Source organism: Cupressus sempervirens, chromosome 2 (genome assembly GCF_028749045.1).
Source record: "Cupressus sempervirens isolate cs-2001-9-10 chromosome 2, ASM2874904v1, whole genome shotgun sequence".
NCBI lineage: Eukaryota > Viridiplantae > Streptophyta > Pinopsida > Cupressales > Cupressaceae > Cupressus > Cupressus sempervirens.
Window position 1 is genome coordinate 610,823,624 of NC_143119.1, and position 22,738 is coordinate 610,846,361.

The following is a 22,738-nucleotide window of genomic DNA, read 5'->3' on the forward strand; positions in this document are numbered from 1 at the left end:
AGGGGGAGGCAAAATTGGGATGGAAGATTAGAAATATCATCCTGGATATTAAAAATATATTGGAGGAAATGAGAATGGTCCACCTGCAGCATATCTACCGGGAGGGTAATCAAGTGGCAAACGCTGTGGCTGCGATGGGGTTTAACGTTAGGGCAATCACGTGCTAGGAAAATTTAGTTGATATCAACGAAAATCTAAGGATGTTGATAATCAAGGAAAAAGGCGGCAGAATTCAAAATGATGATTACTAAATTTAAAAGCAAGGCCAATTTTGGCGAGATGGAGAACTTTGTCGCTAAATTTAACTTTAGCATTTTGGAAATAAGAGACAGACGTGGTCATACAAATGACAAGTGGAGTAATTACGAATTAAGAAATTTGTCTTTTCGCAATTATGGTAACTCGGGGCAAGCTTCGAATCGCTTCCCAAATGGAAGTACGATAGAGATGATGGATTGGGATGTCAGAAATCGACGGGGAGAGAAAATTAGGTTTTTTAATACCTACGAATCTCATAATAAGATGTTATGGGATTCCGGTGCTCATCGTACGCGAGTCTGTAATTTCGATCCCTATTCCCCTAAAGGATTAAAGCAAGAGAGCAGCCACAGAGAATTGGAAAGCGATAAAGTTCTGATGCGTATTTTTGAGGAAGAGAGGCAGGATAGTGGAGAAATTACTATGGGAGGTGATCTGAATCGGCTGGAACCAACGAGACTTGAGAACTTCAAGGACAGGATGGTGACCTGGTATCTCTTGAAGGAAGGGGGTTTTTTGCCATATATGTTGTCCTTGACTGGGCACGATGAAAATTGTGCATTACAGTTTGTGAATAATTGGGATGATAGGAAGGTCACAATCAACGGCATTACTTTTCAAGTCACGGAGGAGGTTATTGCCATGGCAACGAGACTCACAATGAAGGGAAAAAAGTGGAAGAAAGTCACCAAAGTCTCGGATGAGAATAGCATGAAAAACTTCTTTGCGGAGAATGAGGAGCCGATTCGCTACAAAGGAGGGTTTAAAAGGGATAAGCTTCCTGAGCCCTGGGATGATGTGTGTCTGGTCCTGATGAAGTATCTCACCCTGGAAGGCAGGTTTGGAGTGTGCTATTACTATCATTTTCCCTTGTTGAATCATTTTAGAAATAGGGATTTCATTTCCATTCCGTTTTTTCTTCTACATTCGCTTGAGGATATGATTGAGGATGTTAAGGAGACAAAAAGTAAAGGCCTGAACTTCACCATTATTCATTAGGGGTTAATTTTCCATCTGTATCAGTTCCACTTAGCTTTATGTCCCCCCAGAGAGGTTGTTGTGGAAAACCCCTGGATTTCCCCCCCGAGCTCCAATACGAGGACGAAAATCCATACTCCTAGGCCATCTCCTAGTAAGGACACTAAGAAAAAGAAAAAAATTGACATAGCCATAGAACAAAAGGGAAACAAGAAATTAAAAGTTGATAAGGTGGTAGAGGTTGTTGGAGAGGATTCTAGTGAAGATATTGGGCGAAAAGCAAGAAGAAGTTCTGGTAGGCTAGCTCAGTCCCGGGCTAGGGGTAAGCAGAAGTCTATTAGATACCCTATTGAGGAAGCTGAAGAAGATAGCTCTGACAATAATAGTGACAGAAGGGAGGAGGAAAGCATTTCCAACTCAAAAAAAGATGATGGTAATGAAGAGGGGGAAAAAAGTTTCAATTCTGGGAGCATTTTCATGGATGACACTCAAACTCAAGTGTCAGACGGCAAAGAAAGGAATACTGAGACAACCCATGTTTCAGCTAGCTTCTCACTTAAACCCCTTACTTTTTGTGATGAGACAAGCAAAAAGGATAATTCCCCTATTACCATTTCTTCCCCTATTAAGGAAAATCCGAAGATTTCTTCTAACCCACGGGTGCTGCAGGAAAAACCAAAGGGACAAAAAATGAAGGAGGTTGCTGCTACAAAGGTCGAGGAGCATAAAGAGGAGACGATGATGGTGGAGGAGCATTACAAAAACCTGGAGGAAAGAGTCGAAGCTTTGGAGGAGGGGTTTTTCACCTTCTCCAAGTTTGGACTTAAAGTTACTCATGTTGCTGCAACTACCCTCCAATTGCTGGCACAGGAGAAGGAGGAAGCTGGCTTGGACATGGAGGACAATAAATTGCTCTTTAAGTTCCTTGCTGACGATTGGGCCCAAATTCTTCTTCATGCAAGAGGAAAAGGGAAAAATGAAATCTAAGTTTTTTTATTTATGTTCAGTTACAGGGTCCATGGATCCAAAGACTTTATATACTATTATGACAGTTATAGTTTTGTTGGTTATTAGTTGTAATTATGTTTTTATTAGGCCTGGGTGCCTCGTTGGACTTTGGTTAGTTGCTAGGGTTACTTTCTGGTTCTAGCTCTCTTGTTTTAGGTTCTTATCTCTAACTATTGGTTCTCCTGTTTTTGCTGTCTATTTTTGCTACTGGTTGGTAATGTGCTGGTTACCAGCCTTTTGACTGTTAAGGGCCGACCCCCTTGCTTTTGGTCACTTTTAATTTCAAAAACATTCTATTTTTAATTTAAAATTTAAAAATTGTAAAATGAGGAATTCTATCAGCCAGTTATCCATTGGCTTTGAGCTCTACCTATAGAAGTCTCTAGCTCAAAAATCATTGCCCTAAAGAAATTAGAACCAATCTTCTCTTTCTTGCAAAAGGCAAGCAACTTTAGCTCTTTCAGAGCTCTTCTCAAATCTATCATATCCGTCTCCCATGTCAATATGCCTAGTCATATGTACGATGGTCCTATATAGGATCCTACTACTTTTGAAGGGAAATTAATCAAAAGATTATTTATTGATCCTACCAAAATGATTAATGTTGTGGCAAATATCATATGTATGTATTGCCTACATAGAGATGAGTGGGAGAACTTATTAATCTTTGGGTATACCTATGATGACCTAGCTCTTCCCACACTACATTTTGTTCCCCACTATGTTTAATTAGGACCTAAATTCCTAAATATTCTTGTTTTTGTCATCACTAGCATAGGTTAGTTCCTAAACAAATATAGAACTACTTCACTTTGCCGTAAGGCAAGAGACTAAAGTTTTCAATAGCTTATTGAGCATTAGTTGAGTTTTGGAAACTGTGCAATGTACAAAAATATTGTCAAAAACAATAGTTTTGAACAAATTTCCTAATTACAGTGATGTCAAAATTGTAAATTTATTTTTTACTATTGGTTCCTAACATTTTGGCTGGTAGTCTTTTACTTTTTCATCACAATATTATGAAAAATTCAGTAAATGTGACATTTGTCATTTTACTTTTTCATCTCAATATTATGAAATATTCAATGAATGTGACAATTGTCATTTTATTGCACAACAAAACAATTTTTACAATGTAATGTGTGTTGCAAGTGGCAACTACGTGTCTTTGCATGCTTTGGAGTTTTTCCACCAATTTTATAATAGCTTCCATATGTTGCACATGCATTCTTCTCAAACTATTGGTGGCACTTCCAGAATAGCTCACCTGTCTTGTTTTCCCTTCTACATTTGTAATACATTTTAATTTTCATGTCCTTTTAAAAGATATCTGAATACCGTCTCATGAATTCATCTCAACGGGAAAGAAGAAACCTTTGTTTCACCAATGTTGATGACGCCCTATGCATCTTACCAGTTGCTTCCGAATGGCTGTTTGAGGAGGGGATTCAAGCTTGTACCCAATATTTGGCAACAGTCAGTTGGACTCCTCGACAAAAGCTCAGAATCCAAGACCTTCAATCATCTTTCAAGGTAATCGTCTCCACTAATTTCGCTGAGAGACTTGAAATATTAAAATATGTTTTTGACAAAGAGCTAGAGATGTTGAGAAGCATACTCCCCAAAATGCTTTCTCCAATTCTTAACAAGCCATTTGTTCCAAATGGTGTGCCTCTACAACATATGCAAGAAACTGTGAAGAGGCATCTAGTTGCCTATTTGCAAGAAGATATACATCCGGCTATCTGAAAAACATGCACAAATTTCCTTTTAGAAGAATTCAGGAAGAGAAATGAAAATATCATATGTAATTCAAAAATCAAAAAAATGGGTTCGGCTTGGGAATCTCTGCTATGGTTGCTAGATTTGATTAGGCTATGTAAAAGGGATATTTTTGAAGCTGCCTTTGAAATTTTTGTTGAACAAGATGAAAGCATTGCTAATGTATTAGCACATCCAAAAATCAATTGGGATCGTGGTCCTGAATCAGCGAGGCCATATTATGATGCTATGATACAAATCTTAGTCCATACATTTCTTGAGGCTATAGCCAACGAAGACATAATTCTTTCAAGACTCACGCATTTCTTTCCTGACGAAATGTGTGCCATTCATGGGATATCTTATCTATTGCTATGGTCATGTACTCAAGGATTTAGAACACATTGGTTCTCCCTCTTCCTCTATCATTGTTGGGTGTTTAGAATTCAATGAGAGCTTCAAAGAGGAATTACTAAAATATTGGCAAGCCTTCCAATGATTGATCAAAGAAAGATTTTAGACTCTTTCTCTGAGAATGTTGCAGAATCTGATACTGTCAAGTGGAAGGCTGCCTGTTGGTGGATTAATTCAATAAGACTGTTACTCATGGTTGCAAATGGCAGCCACCTATAGATAGAATGACCAGTTTTACTGGTATTTCCATTATGTAACAAGCATAAAACTAAGTTTGCCTTTGATTACGATGGCCCATAACTCCTTCAATTTGTGGGCTAAGGTAGTAGAGAGATATTTTCTAGGATTTGTCCAATGAGACAAATCTAAATTGTGTAGATGCTTTTATTATGCTTTGATTTCAAATAATTCTTTATCTTTGGCGTCTGCAAATTATGTTGAATAATGAGTTGCTGAGACTTTTGATATTTATTATTATTATTTAATATTTATACAAACGAAGTTAGAAGTCTTCTATTTGTTAATTGGAGTATTTTAATTTTTTTTAATTTATTGTTCAATTTTCTACTTTTATATTTAATATTTTTTGTAAGGTTTTGTAACTATGAAAAAGCAAAAAAATTATGTAATTTAATCCTAATAAAAATATCTTCTTCTTTTTTCCCTTTTCTTTTTAATCATTTTTCTATTAAAACTTTTTCTTATCCCTAGCCGTATGCTCTAGGATTAATTATCTTGGCTAAGTTTTTATATTCTAGTAATAAGATTATAAAGCATAATTATTTTGTTATCTAAATGCATCTAAGACAAGTTTTGAGTTTACTCAGGATTGAGAAATAAAAAAAGGTTTTGTGTCTTTATTCACTTTTTGAATGAATGAGATAAGTTCTTTTATTGTGGTCAAATTTTTGAGCAAATGAGGCTTCATGTCTTTGGTTCAATAAAAATATCTTCATGCCTTTTATTTTCTGCTTGTTACATTTAGATTAAGTTATAACAATAATAAATAATTGTCTTTGCTTTGTGGATTATTTAGCCAGATGAGATACACTTCGACGTATAAATAGTTTATTGTTTATCAAATATCATGAAATTTTGAAATCAACCAACAAAAATATATTGTTCTTAGATTGAGATTGTTACAGCTGCATAGTTACATCCTGCTAAATTTGAATGAGAATAACACAAACGTAGGATTGGATATTTGCTTCTCCTCCAGGCTCATGCACTAGGATTTAGAGAAAACATCTCGACATCATAAATAAATATTATTAGCACAATGAACAAACTCAGGCTCTTACAAAACGCTTTAGTGAAAACATCTCTACATTGTATAAATACATATTATTATCACAAGGCAGGGACTCAAGCTCTTGCAGAGCTCTTGTTTAAATGTAGTTGCATCTATTGTGCATAGGTGTCTGATTTCCCTCACAATGGAGTTATGCACAAAGGGCACTACCTATGGTGCAACTATAATGCACCGTCGTTGGAAATTTACCAAAATTTGCCGTACTCCAATGCTAACTTATCACTATAATTTGCATATTACTCAACAAGTCGATATATAGGTTATAAACTTCCAAAAGCTATATTGTTTTAGAGCAGGCGTCTTCTCTTCAAAATATCTATACAGAATTAAAATCAATGTTATGATGGTAACATATTTAAATTTGTCCTCAATGTTGACTTTTTAGAATGGGTTATGGAGTCTGTCTTAAGAACTGCAAAAGGTAAGTTTTTCGACAGCCTTTAAACAATACACACTAAGGAACAAATTAAGACTACAAAAAGTGAGGCAACTCCAATTATTAACACTTTAAACCTAGGAGTCGGTCATTGACCGTTCAAAAAAATTCGCATCATACATTTTGAATGCAACATGCAACCAGCAGAACAGGACTACTACACAGAATAAGGTTTTAAGTTTTCTTATTAAACTTGAAAGACTTATGTCCAAACAATCGAGAATATCTCTATGGACGCATGAGATGATTGCAATTCCCCGTTAGTTTAACACCACTTAACGGAATATCATTCCCAGATCCAAATTTATTTCTTTGTAACTACCTAATTCAAACTTTATATTTCCTATAAAGGTTTACTGACCCTTTTAAACCAAGGCATGTTCAAAACCTTTGATGTGAAAAAAAACCACAAGCTATTTAGAGCAAACCCTCAAAAGACTCTTAAATTGATTTTACTCACCGTATCCAAGTAGGCTATGAGAAATTGAGCATATTCCCCGTTCTATAAAGGCTCTCCTGCCTCCAGTAACAGCCAGTGGTCCACTGAATGTAAAAGCTCCGATTTCATGTTTGCCACAAATAATTTACTAGCATGCATTCCCATCTCCTTTCAGCTACCCAATAATAGATAATAAACTTCTTAAAGTTTTCGCCCAACATAAAACTTCAGGTTGCAACTGAAAAATTAGTGCATTGCCTGTCTAGTCTTTGAACTCCCAGATTTTGGTTTAAATATAATAAAACGTAAACGTATATTTTTACTGTTTTTAAAACCTTGCATACAGAATTGAAAAAAGATGATTACAAAAGCAAAGATTCAATTTTAAGTGACTTGTGAGGCGTAAATGTTTGTTGCCAGTTGCTAAACATGCGCAACAATTTTCATTCCATTATTACCCAGTAATAGAATGCATTGGACTGTATTTACTAGTTGAAGGTAAAAGTTGAAAACTCTGAAGACGGTACACAGTTTCGAAGACTGCTAAGTAATGTATAGCAGTTCAAAAAAAATTCATCAGCTGATGGTCTTCAAGCCAAAAACAAAATCAATGCATTGCCAATTAAAATAGTTTTGCAAGTTATTTTTTCAGTCAGCAAAAAGATTGTGTAACAAGAACATTACATTGTGATGTGAATATCAGGATTTAACTGTGTGATTTTTGAGTCAAACTCGATGACCCATGTTTCATGAGTAGTGATTCAACATGAATCCATCTCTCATGAGAATAAATGGAACACTTAGCACTCATTGGATCTAGGTGATGCTCACAGGGGTGAAGCACCGGGACTTCCCGGGAGGTCACCCATCCCAGTACTACTCCAGCCTGAGCGCGCTTAACTGCGGAGTTTCTAATGAATGGTTCATAAGGCACAACACTTGGTGAAGGTTTTGCAAATGGGGTTGCAAGCTTTGGGTTTAACTGTGAAAGAAACTCCGCAGTTAAGCGCGCTCAGGCTGGAGTAGTACTGGGATGGGTGACCTCCCAGGAAGTCCCGGTGCTTCACCCCTGTGAGCATCACCTAGATCCAATGAGTGCTAAGTGTTCCATTTATTCTCATGAGAGATGGATTCATGTTGAATCACTACTCATGAAACATGGGTCATCGAGTTTGACTCAAAAATCACACAGTTAAATCCTGATATTCACATCACAATTTGACTAGCTGTGGAAATCATCTCCTACTTATCAATTGATGAGCTTAAGGGGCTTTCTAATGAATGGTTCATAAGGCACAACACTTGGTGAAGGTTTTGCAAATGGGGTTGCAAGCTTTGGGTTTAACTGTGAAAGAAACTCCGCAGTTAAGCGCGCTCAGGCTGGAGTAGTACTGGGATGGGTGACCTCCCGGGAAGTCCCGGTGCTTCACCCCTGTGAGCATCACCTAGATCCAATGAGTGCTAAGTGTTCCATTTATTCTCATGAGAGATGGATTCATGTTGAATCACTACTCATGAAACATGGGTCATCGAGTTTGACTCAAAAATCACACAGTTAAATCCTGATATTCACATCACAATTTGACTAGCTGTGGAAATCATCTCCTACTTATCAATTGATGAGCTTAAGGGGCTTTCTAATGAATGGTTCATAAGGCACAACACTTGGTGAAGGTTTTGCAAATGGGGTTGCAAGCTTTGGGTTTAACTGTGAAAGAAACTCCGCAGTTAAGCGCGCTCAGGCTGGAGTAGTACTGGGATGGGTGACCTCCCGGGAAGTCCTGGTGCTTCACCCCTGTGAGCATCACCTAGATCCAATGAGTGCTAAGTGTTCCATTTATTCTCATGAGAGATGGATTCATGTTGAATCACTACTCATGAAACATGGGTCATCGAGTTTGACTCAAAAATCACACAGTTAAATCCTGATATTCACATCACAATTTGACTAGCTGTGGAAATCATCTCCTACTTATCAATTGATGAGCTTAAGGGGCTTTCTAATGAATGGTTCATAAGGCACAACACTTGGTGAAGGTTTTGCAAATGGGGTTGCAAGCTTTGGGTTTAACTGTGAAAGAAACTCCGCAATTAAGCGCGCTCAGGCTGGAGTAGTACTGGGATGGGTGACCTCCCGGGAAGTCCCGGTGCTTCACCCCTGTGAGCATCACCTAGATCCAATGAGTGCTAAGTGTTCCATTTATTCTCATGAGAGATGGATTCATGTTGAATCACTACTCATGAAACATGGGTCATCGAGTTTGACTCAAAAATCACACAGTTAAATCCTGATATTCACATCACAATTTGACTAGCTGTGGAAATCATCTCCTACTTATCAATTGATGAGCTTAAGGGGCTTTCTAATGAATGGTTCATAAGGCACAACACTTGGTGAAGGTTTTGCAAATGGGGTTGCAAGCTTTGGGTTTAACTGTGAAAGAAACTCCGCAGTTAAGCGCGCTCAGGCTGGAGTAGTACTGGGATGGGTGACCTCCCGGGAAGTCTCGGTGCTTCACCCCTGTGAGCATCACCTAGATCCAATGAGTGCTAAGTGTTCCATTTATTCTCATGAGAGATGGATTCATGTTGAATCACTACTCATGAAACATGGGTCATCGAGTTTGACTCAAAAATCACACAGTTAAATCCTGATATTCACATCACAATTTGACTAGCTGTGGAAATCATCTCCTACTTATCAAGAACATTACAGATAAGCAATCTGAGATCCCCTCTTTAACATAAGCTCAAATTCAAAACATTGAAAATCATACACCAAAAACCAAACAAAACTACTGAAACTACACATCACAAATTAGACATCAGTTCAGCAGTACATATAATTCTCATGCACGTCCACTTAACACTAGCAAGGCAAATAGTACAACAAACAATATACTTGGAACAGTGTGAATAATGGTAGAGCAGAACATACTAAACTTGTGTGTTACAAAAACTGCATTTAGAAATGCAACCAAGCAAACAAGACAAGCAACCATGATACATATTTTTGATCGATGATAAATATTATCCTTCTGTGTTTTAGAACTTAAAAACATTGGCTCAGAACAGCGTACAAACAAAAAATTAAGGCCTTGTTCAGAGCTTCAGACTTCATAAAATTGAAAATGCTGGTAATACCCCCTCAATCCAATACGTTTCACACACAATAATAGCAGTGTTCAGTACAGAGAAACATTCTCACAACTGACCTCAATGCACGTGTAATGTTTGAACAAAATCTTTAATTTATATAGCAAATAGATAACTGCAAAATTCATGGTAGATGTACCAATTTGACAAGCTGAATCTCTGGAAAATAATTACAGAGGATGACTTGGCTAAAATTTATTTACCCCTGCAAAATGAAAAACAAACGGCTAATCTTAGTAACATGATACAGCTCTTTCAATATGACTAAACATGCTAAAGTGGAAATTCTACCATCAATCCTTTACAGGATGCAAACAACAATTCAGTCAATACTTACGTGCTCATCATTAGTGTGATATTGTCTCCTTTCAAAAGAATACGTCCTAAAAGGCAAATTAAAATAATCAGTTCTTTAGCACCCTATCGGCTAACCAGAAATGGAAGCCTGGAGTTGATTACTGCAATTAGTACAGTTGACAAAACAACACAGGCTAAAAAAGAATAAACTTTCCAAAGAAGGTCAAACAAACCTAACACTTTACGTGTCTTTTTCTTAATAGAAACCTCTTCAGCATCATCCAGTACAAGGTTCATATACTCATCAAATCCCTATCAGAAAGATCAAACAAACGTCAGAAAGCGACAACAAAGTTACTCCTAATTAAATTCATTTACCTGGTTTCACACTTGCACTAGGAAAATCTTACTGCTTAAAAGTGGCCTGCACTCAAGTATCTTTCTGTATAAGTTACCCTTTTTTAAACAAGGCAAACCAGGAAAAGTCACATTTAGCTTTTCTGACATTTACCAAGCCACCCCATACGAAAGTTTTGTCGAGCCATCTTTATACATGTCAACTAGATTATTGTCTAAAAATTCTTTTACCACTTGCAAAGCAATAAGTAAACAATTACCTATCCTAGCAAATACAGCTACCAAGTAAATTTAGTTCCTCCCCTTGCATTGACAAGAGAAACTCTTTTACTTCACTTACATGCTGGCCATGTCAGCACACCTGATAACTTACAAAACCTTATATTCTCAAATAAGGTGTGACGTACAAGAATAAATACAGCCTTGATAAATCATTTTATGTGACACAATAAAAAAATGCAGACTTGATAAACTGTCATAATAATTTCAGGCATTCCAGAATCCAAACAGAAACATAACTTCAACTTTATGTGATCTATTCCCAGATTATTCTCACCAGTGCCAACATCTACTTCAACATATTAACCAAATGACCAATGCAAGTGTTCACAGATGAAAAACAACATCAATCCTACAGTGGCAAAAAATTTAAAGAAAAAAACTGAACAAATCAAAATGTATAAGTAGGAGATAATTTCCACAGCAAGTCAAATTGTGATATTGCTATCAGGATTTAATTGTGTGATTTTGAGTCAAACTCATTGACCCATGTTTCATGAGTAGTGATTCAACATGAATCCATCTCTCATGAGAATAAATGGAACACTTAGCACTCATTAGATCTAGGTGATGCTCACAGGGGTGAAACACCAAGACTTCCCAGGAGGTCACCCATCCCACTACTACTCCAGCCTGAGCGCGCTTAACTATGGAGTTTCCTCCATGGTTAAACCCAAAGCTTGCAACCCCATTTGCAAAACCTTCACCAAGTGTTGTGCCTTATGAACCATTCATTAGAAAGCCCCTTAAGCTCATCAATTGATAAGTAAGAGATAATTTCCACAGCAAGTCAAATTATGATATTGCTATCAAGATTTAACTGTGATTTTGAATCATGTTGAATTCATGTTGAATCGCTACTCATGAAACATGGGTCAATGAGTTTGACTCAAATCACACAGTTAAATCCTGATAGCAATATCACAATTTGACTTGCTATGGAAATTATCTCCTACTTATCAATTGATGAGCTTAAGGGGCTTTCTAATGAATGGTTCATAAGGCACAACACTTGGTGAAGGTTTTGCAAATGGGATTGCAAGCTTTGGGTTTAACCATGGAGGAAACTCCATAGTTAAGCGCGCTCAAGCTGGAGTGGTACTGGGATGGGTGACCTCCCGGGAAGTCCCGGTGCTTCACCCCTGTGAGCATCACCTAGATCTAATGAGTGCTAAGTGTTCCATTTATTCTCATGAGAGATGGATTCATGTTGAATCACTACTAATGAAACATGGATCAATGAGTTTGACTCAAAATCACAGAGTTAAATCCTGATAGCAATATCACAAATCAAAATGTAATAAAAACCTTGATTGGCTATGAAATACAGCTAGCCACATTACAGCATCATCCACTTTTGACAATAGAATTTTAAGGACTCAAGACATAAGGTTGTCCAGGATATAAGAAATCCTGCTTGTACTTGGAACCAACACAGGAATGGTATTAATTACCCTACTTGATTCCTACTGTAAGTAATAATACCCTGTAAGTACAATAACAGGTAATTAAAGAACTTATTTTATAAAAACATTAAAAATGGTGCCTCAGTTAACAAAACAGCTTAAAATCAAATTCTGAATAAGCCTTTCAACCTCCATCTGAAGGTTTAAGAAAATCAGAAATTTAAGGATAACTAAACAGATTACTGACAGTAGCTAATTCCTACAATGTAGCAAATTATAAATATCAAGATGAAAAACAACTGAAGAACTAAACATTGCTTACAAACTTTTTCTAGACCACTGACAGCTCTTTAAAAAAAATTAAATTGCTCTAACAAAAACCTATTTCCTGGCCCATTTTTTTCCTAAATTCAACCAACAAAATAAACAAAAGCTCCTTAAACGAATACTTTCAACCCTCTTTCCAAACCACTTAACATGCCCCAGTTTGGGTGCAGCTTCCTAATCTTCCTCTCCAATTCAAGGGAGTTGTCTTGTTATGAAGCCATTCAAAATTCTATTGGCCAGTCCTTGAAGGTCAACAAGTCAACTTCTTTTGTGGGACACACTACCAACGCAAGCAGAGTCTTCTATCTCTGACGACTAACTGGGACCTGAAGGATGTGATAGTCAACTACAAAAGGCCGGCTCCAGTCCATATGCCAAGTTGAACAAAAAGTTAGCACCCACGCTCAGCCTGCTGCACAGGGGGTGTGCATGTGAATGCACAGGGGCCGAGTAGCTGTGCATTTCTCTATGCCTCTTCATGGAGATGTGGACCTCTCTATGCCTCTTCATGGAAACCTTGGTCTCAACAATTGGATTATGAGGGCACCACTTTCCATTGTCACCATTGCTTTGCTATTGTTCACTTGGCTTCAAATTGTTCTCAGGATCATTAAAAGAGGCCTTCTACTTGGTGGACAAATGCTTACGATGATCACTTGACTGATGAGGATCTTGCCTCTTCAATGGATGTCTCCTTTAAGGATTTTGGGTGCTTCGCTGGGATGACCTTGTCTCCTCCTGTAGTCCATATTGCAGTTAGTTTTGTGGCTCTTTCTTCTAATAGCTCTCTCCATGTCTCTCCACAATTCTTCCTTCTTCAGTGATGACTAGCTGCCTTTTGTATGGCTAAATATGGGCCTCTAATTTCACCACACACTTCAATGTGATCATTATTTGTCGGGTACATCTCAGAACAAACATGAGATTGCTCATCCTGAATGTCTGCACAAGGTGATCTATTGCCTTTTATCTAGGGGGGGTTTTACCATGCGCTCTCAAAATCGAGAGTTCAGTAACTGGACTAACTAAAATGAAGGATTTAATCTAGATGAATGCAAGATTAAGCTAGAATGTAAATGCAATAACACTATGTTTTAGAGATTTTCTATGCAAATTAGATGAATGTAATCTACAAAGAAGATGAGAGGTTAATCTAACATGGTAGCAAATTAATCTAAATGAAAGTATTCAAAGCAAAATGCAATAAAGAAAGTCTTGCGAATGCACAATTTTGAGCTCTCAAATCAACAGAGTTTCGATACTCATCAATTGCATCTTTTTCAAACGAGAGGTAAAAGGTCTCTTTTGTAGAATCCCATAACCAATCGACAATTGAGATTAAAGTAGATGAATGGTTCAGATTAGAGGAGAGTTCAATTCAACTAGAGAATTTCCATAATTAAAGGAATTAACTACTTGCTTTTGGAGAGAATAAGGAGTTAACTGATTTGTTTCCTTTTGTGATTCAAAGTTAACTCATCGTTTCCAATTTAGAACTGAAGAGAATATTTGAAGATAATATTTGATTTATTTAATTAAATGTCACCTCATATTTGAATATTCTAATTAGGATGGGGATATTTAATGAAATCAAATATATTCAATTCCTCATGTCATGTGTATTAGCTAAAGGCGGTAAATTTATTTAATTAAAGTGCTAAGACTTATAATTCAATTAATTCAATTAGAAGGTTTATTTAGCCAATTTATATCTATGCTTAGGAATTAAATAAGATATGTGATTATTGCAATTTTAGGATTTCTTTGCAATTTGATATTGAGATCAAGCAAACACAATTGGTCAGAAATGCCTACTAAAATAGGACTTTGCTGATCAAGAAATTGATGTTGTGAGACTAATGCACTGAAATTGGTTCAAAATGGCAAGATGCCAATTTTAGGGTATTACACCTTTCACACCCTCCTAATTTTTGCCCCTTCAATTGTTTGTCTTACCGAGGAGGGACCCCTTCCCCCTCCTTGTGGGAGTTTGGAGGATTGTAGAGCTTGGGACTGTTGGAGATTGTAGCTGCGATAAAGATCTTTATCTCTAGAAATATGGACATTATTCCGTTATGGTCACCATCAGCTGAAAAGGAAGTTTATGATAATTGTAAAATTAAATATAATGACATGTGTTCTTCATCATGCATTAAGGCATGGAAATTCATTGAGTTGTATTTGTAATAAAGAGTTACTGAAGAGACCTTCTGTTGGAATGTGAAGAGCCTCTCTTTGTGTTATTTATAATTTTATATTGCTTCAAGTGGAAGGCATTGTACTCTTGAACATTTTATGATCAATAAAGGAAATCTTTTGTTGTGTGGCTGGGTTTTTTTCCCTTCATTCTAGAAGGGTTTTCCCAAGATATTTCTGTGTCTCTTGCATCTATTTTTTGGCTATTCTTTATTGTTGTTTGGCTTGTTTTTTTGGGCTAAATCCAACATGGTGTCAGAGCCTAGGTTTGATAATAGCAATGAAGAAGTTTCTTTTTCTAGTTTGTATATCTGTTGAGATTTGGATAAGTGTGCGAAAATTTATTCATACCTTTTGTTCAGAAACTGTGAAGGAGTTTTCTGATTTTTTCTTTTGTATATGCATGCGTTATCTTTATAATGCATTGTTACTTATCAGTAAATTTGCTTTATTAGTTGGAGAGAGGACAAGGATTAGTGGCCATTTACATGCAGAATCCAACGGCATGGATATTTGAGGTTATTAGAAGCTATCGGTATTAGCAGCTTTGAATTTTCTGGGCTGTTCGTTAATTTCTTCGGTTTATTTTAATTTATTTTATTGGTTCAGCTTCTATTCCTTATCATTGGACATTTTTTTATCTGGCTATAGTTCTCTCAGAAAATGTTTTACTTTGCTGGCCTATAGCTTTCTCTTGTTGTTTTTCTATTTGCATCATCAGAAGCTTGTCGTCATAATTTATTTATCTTTTTCATTCTCCGTATTACCTTCGTTCTGTTGTTATTTCAATTTCTTTGTCATCGACCAGTATTCATATTTCAGGTGCAGCCTTCTTTCCCATTTCAGATTGCGTGGTATTAGACATGGCTGGAGGATTCCATTTTGACATCTCTTGGTACTGCTGTTGATCCAATTTTCGAGCCGACAATGTGAAGCTCTGTCGATTTTCTTGCTCGTGCTTTTTGAGACATCAGTTTCTTCAATCTTCAAGGCTTGTTTTTCTTTCCTGTCGGCAAGTTTTGGTTCATTAAAGTTCTTCATGGTCTGTCTATTACTCTTTGGAAACTTTATTGTGTTCACTTTGGTTTTGCTCATCTTCCCACAGGAGGTGGCAGTAATCTTTATTTATTTTTATTATCATTCTTTTTGTTTTTCTATAGCTGAAGCCCCTCATTTATTGGTATCATGTATCATCTTACCTTCTTGATACAGTTTTCACTATCATGAAACTTCTCGTATTCAGTTTTGCTTCAAAGGATAAACGTCAATTTTTGCAGGCCTCATATTTTTATTTATATATTTTGCAAGTGTTGTAAAGAGTCGGGTTCCTTTCAGTATCTCTATTGATTTTCTTTTCAGCGACAGCTCTTTGTCTCTTAGCACCATGGATTTTTTGACAGGCGATTATAGAAATGGGATTCTTCAATTGCTTTCAGTAATTGAAATAATATCTGCTATATCGTGTCTTGGAGACACTTCATTTTGTCTTATTATAATTGTAATGTTCTGTGCAACAGCCAATGAAAGTTTCTTTGAGATTATTTCTTTCTTTCAGTAATGTTAGATATTTTAGTTATATCTGATCTATATATTTTGTGATCAGACTGAGAAAAAGACTATCAAGTTTTATTTCTATTTAGTAGAAGAATGAAATGGGCATGGATGCATTCCGGAGAATGGCAAAATTTGTGTATGCATGGAAGATGGTGTAATAACCCCAACAGGTTATAACTTCTTCAAACACCAAAATCTTTTATACTTTAGTTGGTTGACATTTCGTCAGACACTTTGCAAGCAAGCTTTGATACCACTGTAATAACTCCAACAGGATATAACTTCTTCAAACACCAAAATCTTTTATACTTCAGTTGTTTGACATTTCGTCAAACACTTTGCAAGCAAGCTCTGATACCACTGTAATGGACATCCTTGAAATTCCCAAGAACTAAACCAATTGCTGAATGAGATTGTGATGTCTTTGCACAGATTTAAACCACATAACATGAACAAAAAAGAATTCATGCAAACTGAAAATTGAACTACTGCTGAAATAATATTAGTTCTCCAACAAATAAAATTAAATACATAGCAACTCACTAATTACTCCAGCATCATCAAATACATAACAAACTGTTCAACTCACTAATTACACCCAATCTGCCTGTAGTTGGACATGCGTCCCAGCTGCCTGTTAATGAGTTGATAGCAATGAATTCCAAAGGCCAAACCCCAAAAGAATGACGTCTAGAATGTCACAAGAGAGGATGGGCATCCTCTAATGCCAAGAACAGAACAATACATCCAAGTTCCTATCAAATGCAATTCACTATCATCCGATGCTAAACAATGAAGCTCCCACCTCTATTTATACTTTCCCTACACCCTTCTAAAAAGAAAAATATTAATTAATTGCATTTACTAGAAGCTTCCCCTTTCCAATAATTAATACTCTCTAGAAATTCCTCCCTTGTAATACAATAATTAATTGTGCTTCTAGAAAATTAAATTACTAGAGGCTTCCCCCTCAATAATTAATGCACTCTCTAAAAGCTTCTCCCTTGTAATACAATAATTAATTAAATTAATTAAATATAAAGTCACCTTTTAATTTTAATTTATTTAATGATTTTATAAGAAATTAATTTAATCGATTTCCCCTTATTTCTCCACTTAGCCTTTGGAGAATGTGAAGGCGAGGAACTCCACTTAGTTGCTAAAAAGATGGGGACATTACAAATGGTGATGGTGTGGTTTAAAAAGGCAAACAATCATGGGCGGTGGGGAATGTTACAGTGGCAAAACTGTTCATCTGTCCATATATATTTCCTTCAAAATTTGCAAAGATCATATATATTTCCTTCAAAGTTTGCAAAGATCGTATTCATGGTGAATTTCCCAGTTTATTTTTGAAGCAGGGGCTGCAAGAAATATGAATAATTATATTCAAGATACACAGCAGGAGGAATATACCTCTTGTTGGATTATCTGTGAGATATGTGGTGTCTTCTTGCAATTTATTTTATGCTGTGAGCATTATATTGGCTGTAGAAGTATAAGTCAGAATCTCTTTGTATAGCTGTGTGCATGTTGAGATTAAACAATCAAGGAGATAAGTATTTTATTTTATTTCACTGGGAATAGTGCATAATTTTAATATTTCTGCATTGGCTATAAAGGCACGAGACAAAATCTCTTTTGTATGTGCATTGATTATTTATAGTCACTATTGATTGCAGGATGCACCCAGAAGCAATAAGTTGAGGATTTAGATTCAAAGGGAGAGGGGGATGTCTTAGCTCTAGAGGGAGCTTTTATCTGCTTGTGATGATCAAAGTTATTTCTGTTAAGAGGGACTACTTATGGAATCCATGTCATTTTTCTAATATTTTGATATTTTAAGATTTTGACACTCTTGATGAAAACAAGTCTTATCTGTGATTGCATTTTTTACTGATTATGAATTCTCATTCATGATAATTATAAGGTATAATTCTCTCAATTTGGGAGTGAACACCATGTTGAGAGAGTCCATGATGACATTATGTTGAGAGATTTTGTAATGGGAGTTGGAAATCATGTTTTGAGAGTCTATGACTGTATCACGTTGAGAGAATTCGTGATAAAAATGCTAATTGTAAACCCTACTAAATTGTCATGTTAAGAGATTTCACGTCAGCATCAAATTGAGAGTTTGTGATGAAATGTTGCTGAGATTTTTGCAAGTTTGTCATGTTGAGAGATTCCATGACAGCATCACATTGAGTGAGCCTGCGATGAAAGTTGAATGTGATTTTTTTGAATTTTCATGTTGAGTGATTCCATGATTATGAGTAATTGTTACAGGACTATCATGTTGAGTGATTCCGTGATTATTGGTTGGGAATAAATTATTCTATCTATCATGTTGAGTGATTACATGATTATGAGTTAAGTCCATCATGTTGAGTGATTCCATGATTATTAAAACTGGTTGTATCTCATGCAGGGTTTTCATGTTCATCTATGTGATTAGATTTTAAAATTGACATTTTGGTTGCAGCCTTGTGTGACTATTAAGCTAAAGATATCTATCAGGGTAAGAAGGAGTGTTGGAGATTGTAGCTGTGATAGAGATCCTTATCTCTAGAAATATGGACGTTATTCCGTTATGGTCACCTTCAGTAGAAAAGGACGTTTATGATGATTGTAATATTAAATTCGTAGAGTTGTATTTGTAATAAAGAGTTATTGAAGAGACCTTCAGTTGAATGTGAAGACTCTCTCTTTATGTTATTTATATTGCTTCAGGCGGAAGGCATTGTACTCTTGAACATTTTATGATCAATAAAAGTAATCTTTTGTTGTGTGGCTGGGTTTTTTTCCCTTCATTCTAGAAGGGTTTTCCCAAGATATTTCTGTCTCTTGCATCTACTTTTTGGCTATTCTTTGTTGTTGTTTATCTTTTTTTTTTGGGCTAAAACCAACATGGAGTGTTGTTAGAAAACGGAGGAATGGTCCTAGTACCTCTTCTTCTCCTCTTTCTCCAATTGTGAAAGAGAACTAGAAGAACTAGAAGTACTTATATTAGCTCTTTACCAGCTTTGTTTTCTTTTACTTAACACTTGGGAGTTACTTTGCTAGTTTTCTTTTTCTGGTTTTGGCTCACTACTTGTGATACCCCTCTCTTCTGCCTTGTTGGCTATTATGTATAAGGGTTCAGGCCATCTCCCAAATTATCTAATCAGAACAAAATCTCCTCAAACCACAATTACATTTATCTAAACTTCAGCTGCTCCTTTGTTTATTCATGCATGCAGCATGCTTTGAAGTGGTGTAGTCATGAAGCAGGGTACTTAGTACAATGAATCACTCAGATTTCAAACCAGGTAAAAAGCCCCCACATTAAATGGTTGCCACATTGATGCGGCTTGGAAAATGTGGCAGTGAAGTTAGGTTTAGATGAGATAGCAGCCTTCCTGGCTATTGTTACAAAGACAGTAAAGTAATAGAAGGGTGGCCCAATCCTGAATAATTCACAGTTAAGTGTGTAGATAGGCCTAAGCAGATTGAATTCAGATCTGCCTCCACAAAGCTCATATTTGAGAAATCGACACAACAAGATAAACCTTTAGAAAGGTCTTACTGACAGAAATCAAGAAAAAACACTCAAATTCAAAAGGCAAATGGCTTCTCAAGCCAAAATATCTTCTCTTCTATCAGTCCTTATCCATCTTATATTAGTCGTGAGGATACTGATCCATGTCCTCATATGAGATTTCAGAGATGACAAGGGACTTCTTTGGAGTGGAACAAAAGATTCCACAACAATGTCATTGTTTGCATGGAAAAAAATCTCACCAGGCAGTGAGAAGGTACAGAATTGAAGGAAAGAAAGTTTCCAAATCTTCACGAGATAAATTTTTTAAGCATCTACCAATTGATTCCTTTGATGAAATGCAGATATTTATCCATGTTTATAGGTATGTGTGCAGATTCACACACCTATTTTACTTTATCCATTTGACACAAAACAATCTACAGTTAACAAAACCATTACACAACAATCAGAGCTGTCCAACTAAACACAAGATGATAAGAACTTCCTCCATTACAATCATTAAGTAAATTTAAAAACCATAACTCATTTCAGAGTCAAATTTAGAACAACACCTCCATCCGAATGGATGGACATCCAATTAAAATCTTCTAAAGGTTGGACAAACTGCATTTTTCGCAAAATAGCATCTTCTTATCACACAATACCATTGCACACTCCACACCAATGGCTTTGTGCTGAGAGATTAAAGAATGGGAAGAGAAGGAGGTTTTAGATGCTTTACAAAATACAATTTTTGTTTTCTCATCTGCCAGTGTAGTTATTGATAGACCTATTTCCTCTTCTTTTGCCTTGGATTTAAACGGACAGATTATACTCAACCTTCCCTTCTTCTGCATGTTGCAAGCTTCAATAAAGTTAAGACCGCTAACAGAAAAGCACATTACAGGAAGGCCGTCCTTGGCACTATCACCTAATTTACCGACATGTGACCGTATACGGGAATCTATCCGCCAAAACCCTAAACCCCAAACATATTTTGGTAAAATCCTAAACCCTGTCCAACAGTTTTTATCATGCCAACGACAATACACAGGTTCGTTAAAAATGCTACCAGTGACATTTAAAAGACCTTAAATCGCTGTGGTTTTAATTTCTTCTTTAGTCTGAAAAAATCAAAAAAAAAAAAAAGGCGAGCTGTGCTTACAATGATGCGGCCCTCGATTCTCAAATCCTTCTGCTCGAATAGCCAAATTTGAATCCGTGCTTTACTTTGAAGGAAGCGAAATATCAAGTTCTGTGCAGTTAATGCAACATTCAAAACTCAAGTTTAAGAAAAGCAAATAATTGCAGCTTAAAAAAGAAGGGTGAAGATTAAAGTAATTTAGAAGAAGAAACGGAATTACGATGGGTTGTGTCATAATCCTTTGCACTCTAGTGGTTGCCATGGCTGCTTCGCTTTCTGGTTTACCTGCTTTTCTCCTTATTTCAGGTGATGTTCACTCGCTTCTGCACAAACTCAAAAGTCGAATAGTAGATCTTTAGTTCTTGACGACAGTTTAACTTTGCTTGAAGATCAACAAAGGTAATTTATATAACATTTGACATTAACGAGGAGGATGTCCCATTTTAACATATTGAGTTAAAAAAAGTTGTATTATTACTTTATATTTGTATAGAAATCTCCAATTTGATCTCTACTTATAAATATGTTCTTAAATTATTATTCCCCTTCATTAAGTGTTGTTTTTTCAATTCAATTTATTTGGAGTTTGGGTATAACGTTTAATTTTAATTTTTTAGAATCTTAGATGAATTATAAGCTTACATATATAAATTCATGCAGTGTAGTTTATCAATTAAATATTTACATTCATTAAGACATTTCAATATCAAAATGTTTCATTTTCATGTAAAGTTTACCTCAAAAAAGGCCATCAACATTAGAAAATGTTAACTTTACCCAACTTCTTCACAATACATTAAGACTACAATCTCAACATCCCTATTACAATTTGTATCCAATATTTTTTATTATCACATAAGCATCTATAAAAAAGGTGTGTCTCTAACTAGATATCAATCTTTACAAGTTTCTAGGACTTTGTTCAAAAGAATATTTAGACTTGATAGCCTCATTTTGGGAATCTAAGAACAAACTTATTACAAGATATAAAAATATACGAGTAAGATCCAATGTGCTTTGAATAACTTATTCTCACAAACTTGTATGGGAATAATTAAGATGAGTGTAATGACCCTTTCCAATATGCCACTAAACAAAACCCTAAATTTAATACACTGCTAAAGTATATTGTTGAAATAAGGAAATAATAGTGCCAATGGATTCATTCAATGAAAACCAAATGCTTTTACAAATGATATGGCAATTTTCAGCGCCAAAATATTATGACATGGCACATTATAAACAAACCCTAACTGGTTGTATACAATTGAGAACTTGTTACAACTACAAACTGAAATGAAGAACCTGGATTGATCAGATACCGGAGATTGACTGCTGAAGATGATATGGTGAAAGTGCAGCTCCACTTGAAACTCCAAACCAGTAATTAAGCACAAGTGAAAGGACTGAAATATCCTTCCCACAGCTGCAATAATTCAGGTGATCTTTCATGCCCTCAAAATTGTGTACCAATTGAGAGTTTTCATTCTCAATGGCCAATTGTGACTACTTGCAGAAACCCTAGGCTCCACAATGCACATTAGCAAAAATCAATAATAAATCTCCATGATAGGCAATGAGCCCTCAATGCTTATTTATTCTTTTTTCCTCGATAGGTCGGCCTTTTTTTTTAAATAATTTCTCTGCTCCTTCCAGCAACCTCTAGAACATTATTTTATTTAATGACTTTATAAGATATATCACTTAATTAAATATAAAGTTGCCTTGTAATATATTTTTTTGTCGATAAATTTATAAATAATTAACTCCTCTAAAACGGGGACATTACAAGTACGCCCCCCCTAAAATTGCTTGGCCTCAAGCAATCTTAATGCTAGATGCTGAAAAATCACTTCTCCCTCCCAAGTAGCATCTTCAATAAGTAAATCTTTC

The 22,738-nt window shown here is 35.9% G+C and overlaps 1 protein-coding gene across 2 annotated transcripts; it reads right to left on the reverse strand.

Annotated features, from left to right (window-relative positions):
• Positions 1-9,616: 9,616 nt before the first annotated feature.
• On the reverse strand, positions 9,617-21,252 carry LOC149574862 (uncharacterized). 2 transcript variants are annotated; one of them, XM_089814706.1, is made up of 5 exons: positions 21,066-21,252; positions 20,867-20,956; positions 10,293-10,371; positions 10,100-10,145; positions 9,617-9,967 (listed from the first exon to the last, which is right to left on the reverse strand). In XM_089814706.1, the coding sequence occupies exons 1-5, from the start codon at positions 21,105-21,107 to the stop codon at positions 9,958-9,960; spliced, it is 267 nt and encodes an 88-aa protein (XP_089670832.1). In that variant the 5' UTR covers positions 21,108-21,252; the 3' UTR covers positions 9,617-9,957. The 2 variants fall into 2 exon arrangements, with proteins under 2 accessions (XP_089670832.1, XP_089670833.1); XM_089814707.1 differs by lacking the exon at positions 9,617-9,967 and having other exon boundaries at positions 10,096-10,145; positions 21,066-21,242.
• Positions 21,253-22,738: the final 1,486 nt, after the last annotated feature.

Excerpts from the sequence above, each read along its gene's own strand:
- LOC149574862 (XM_089814706.1), bottom strand. The coding sequence starts at position 21,107 with ATGGCAACCACTAGAGTGCAAAGGATTATGACACAACCCATC. Across the intron at positions 20,957-21,065 it reads GGATTATGACACAACCCATC|AACTTGATATTTCGCTTCCT; the intron begins GTAATTCCGTTT and ends TTAACTGCACAG. Across the intron at positions 10,146-10,292 it reads AAAGACACGTAAAGTGTTAG|GACGTATTCTTTTGAAAGGA; the intron begins GTTTGTTTGACC and ends TTTGCCTTTTAG.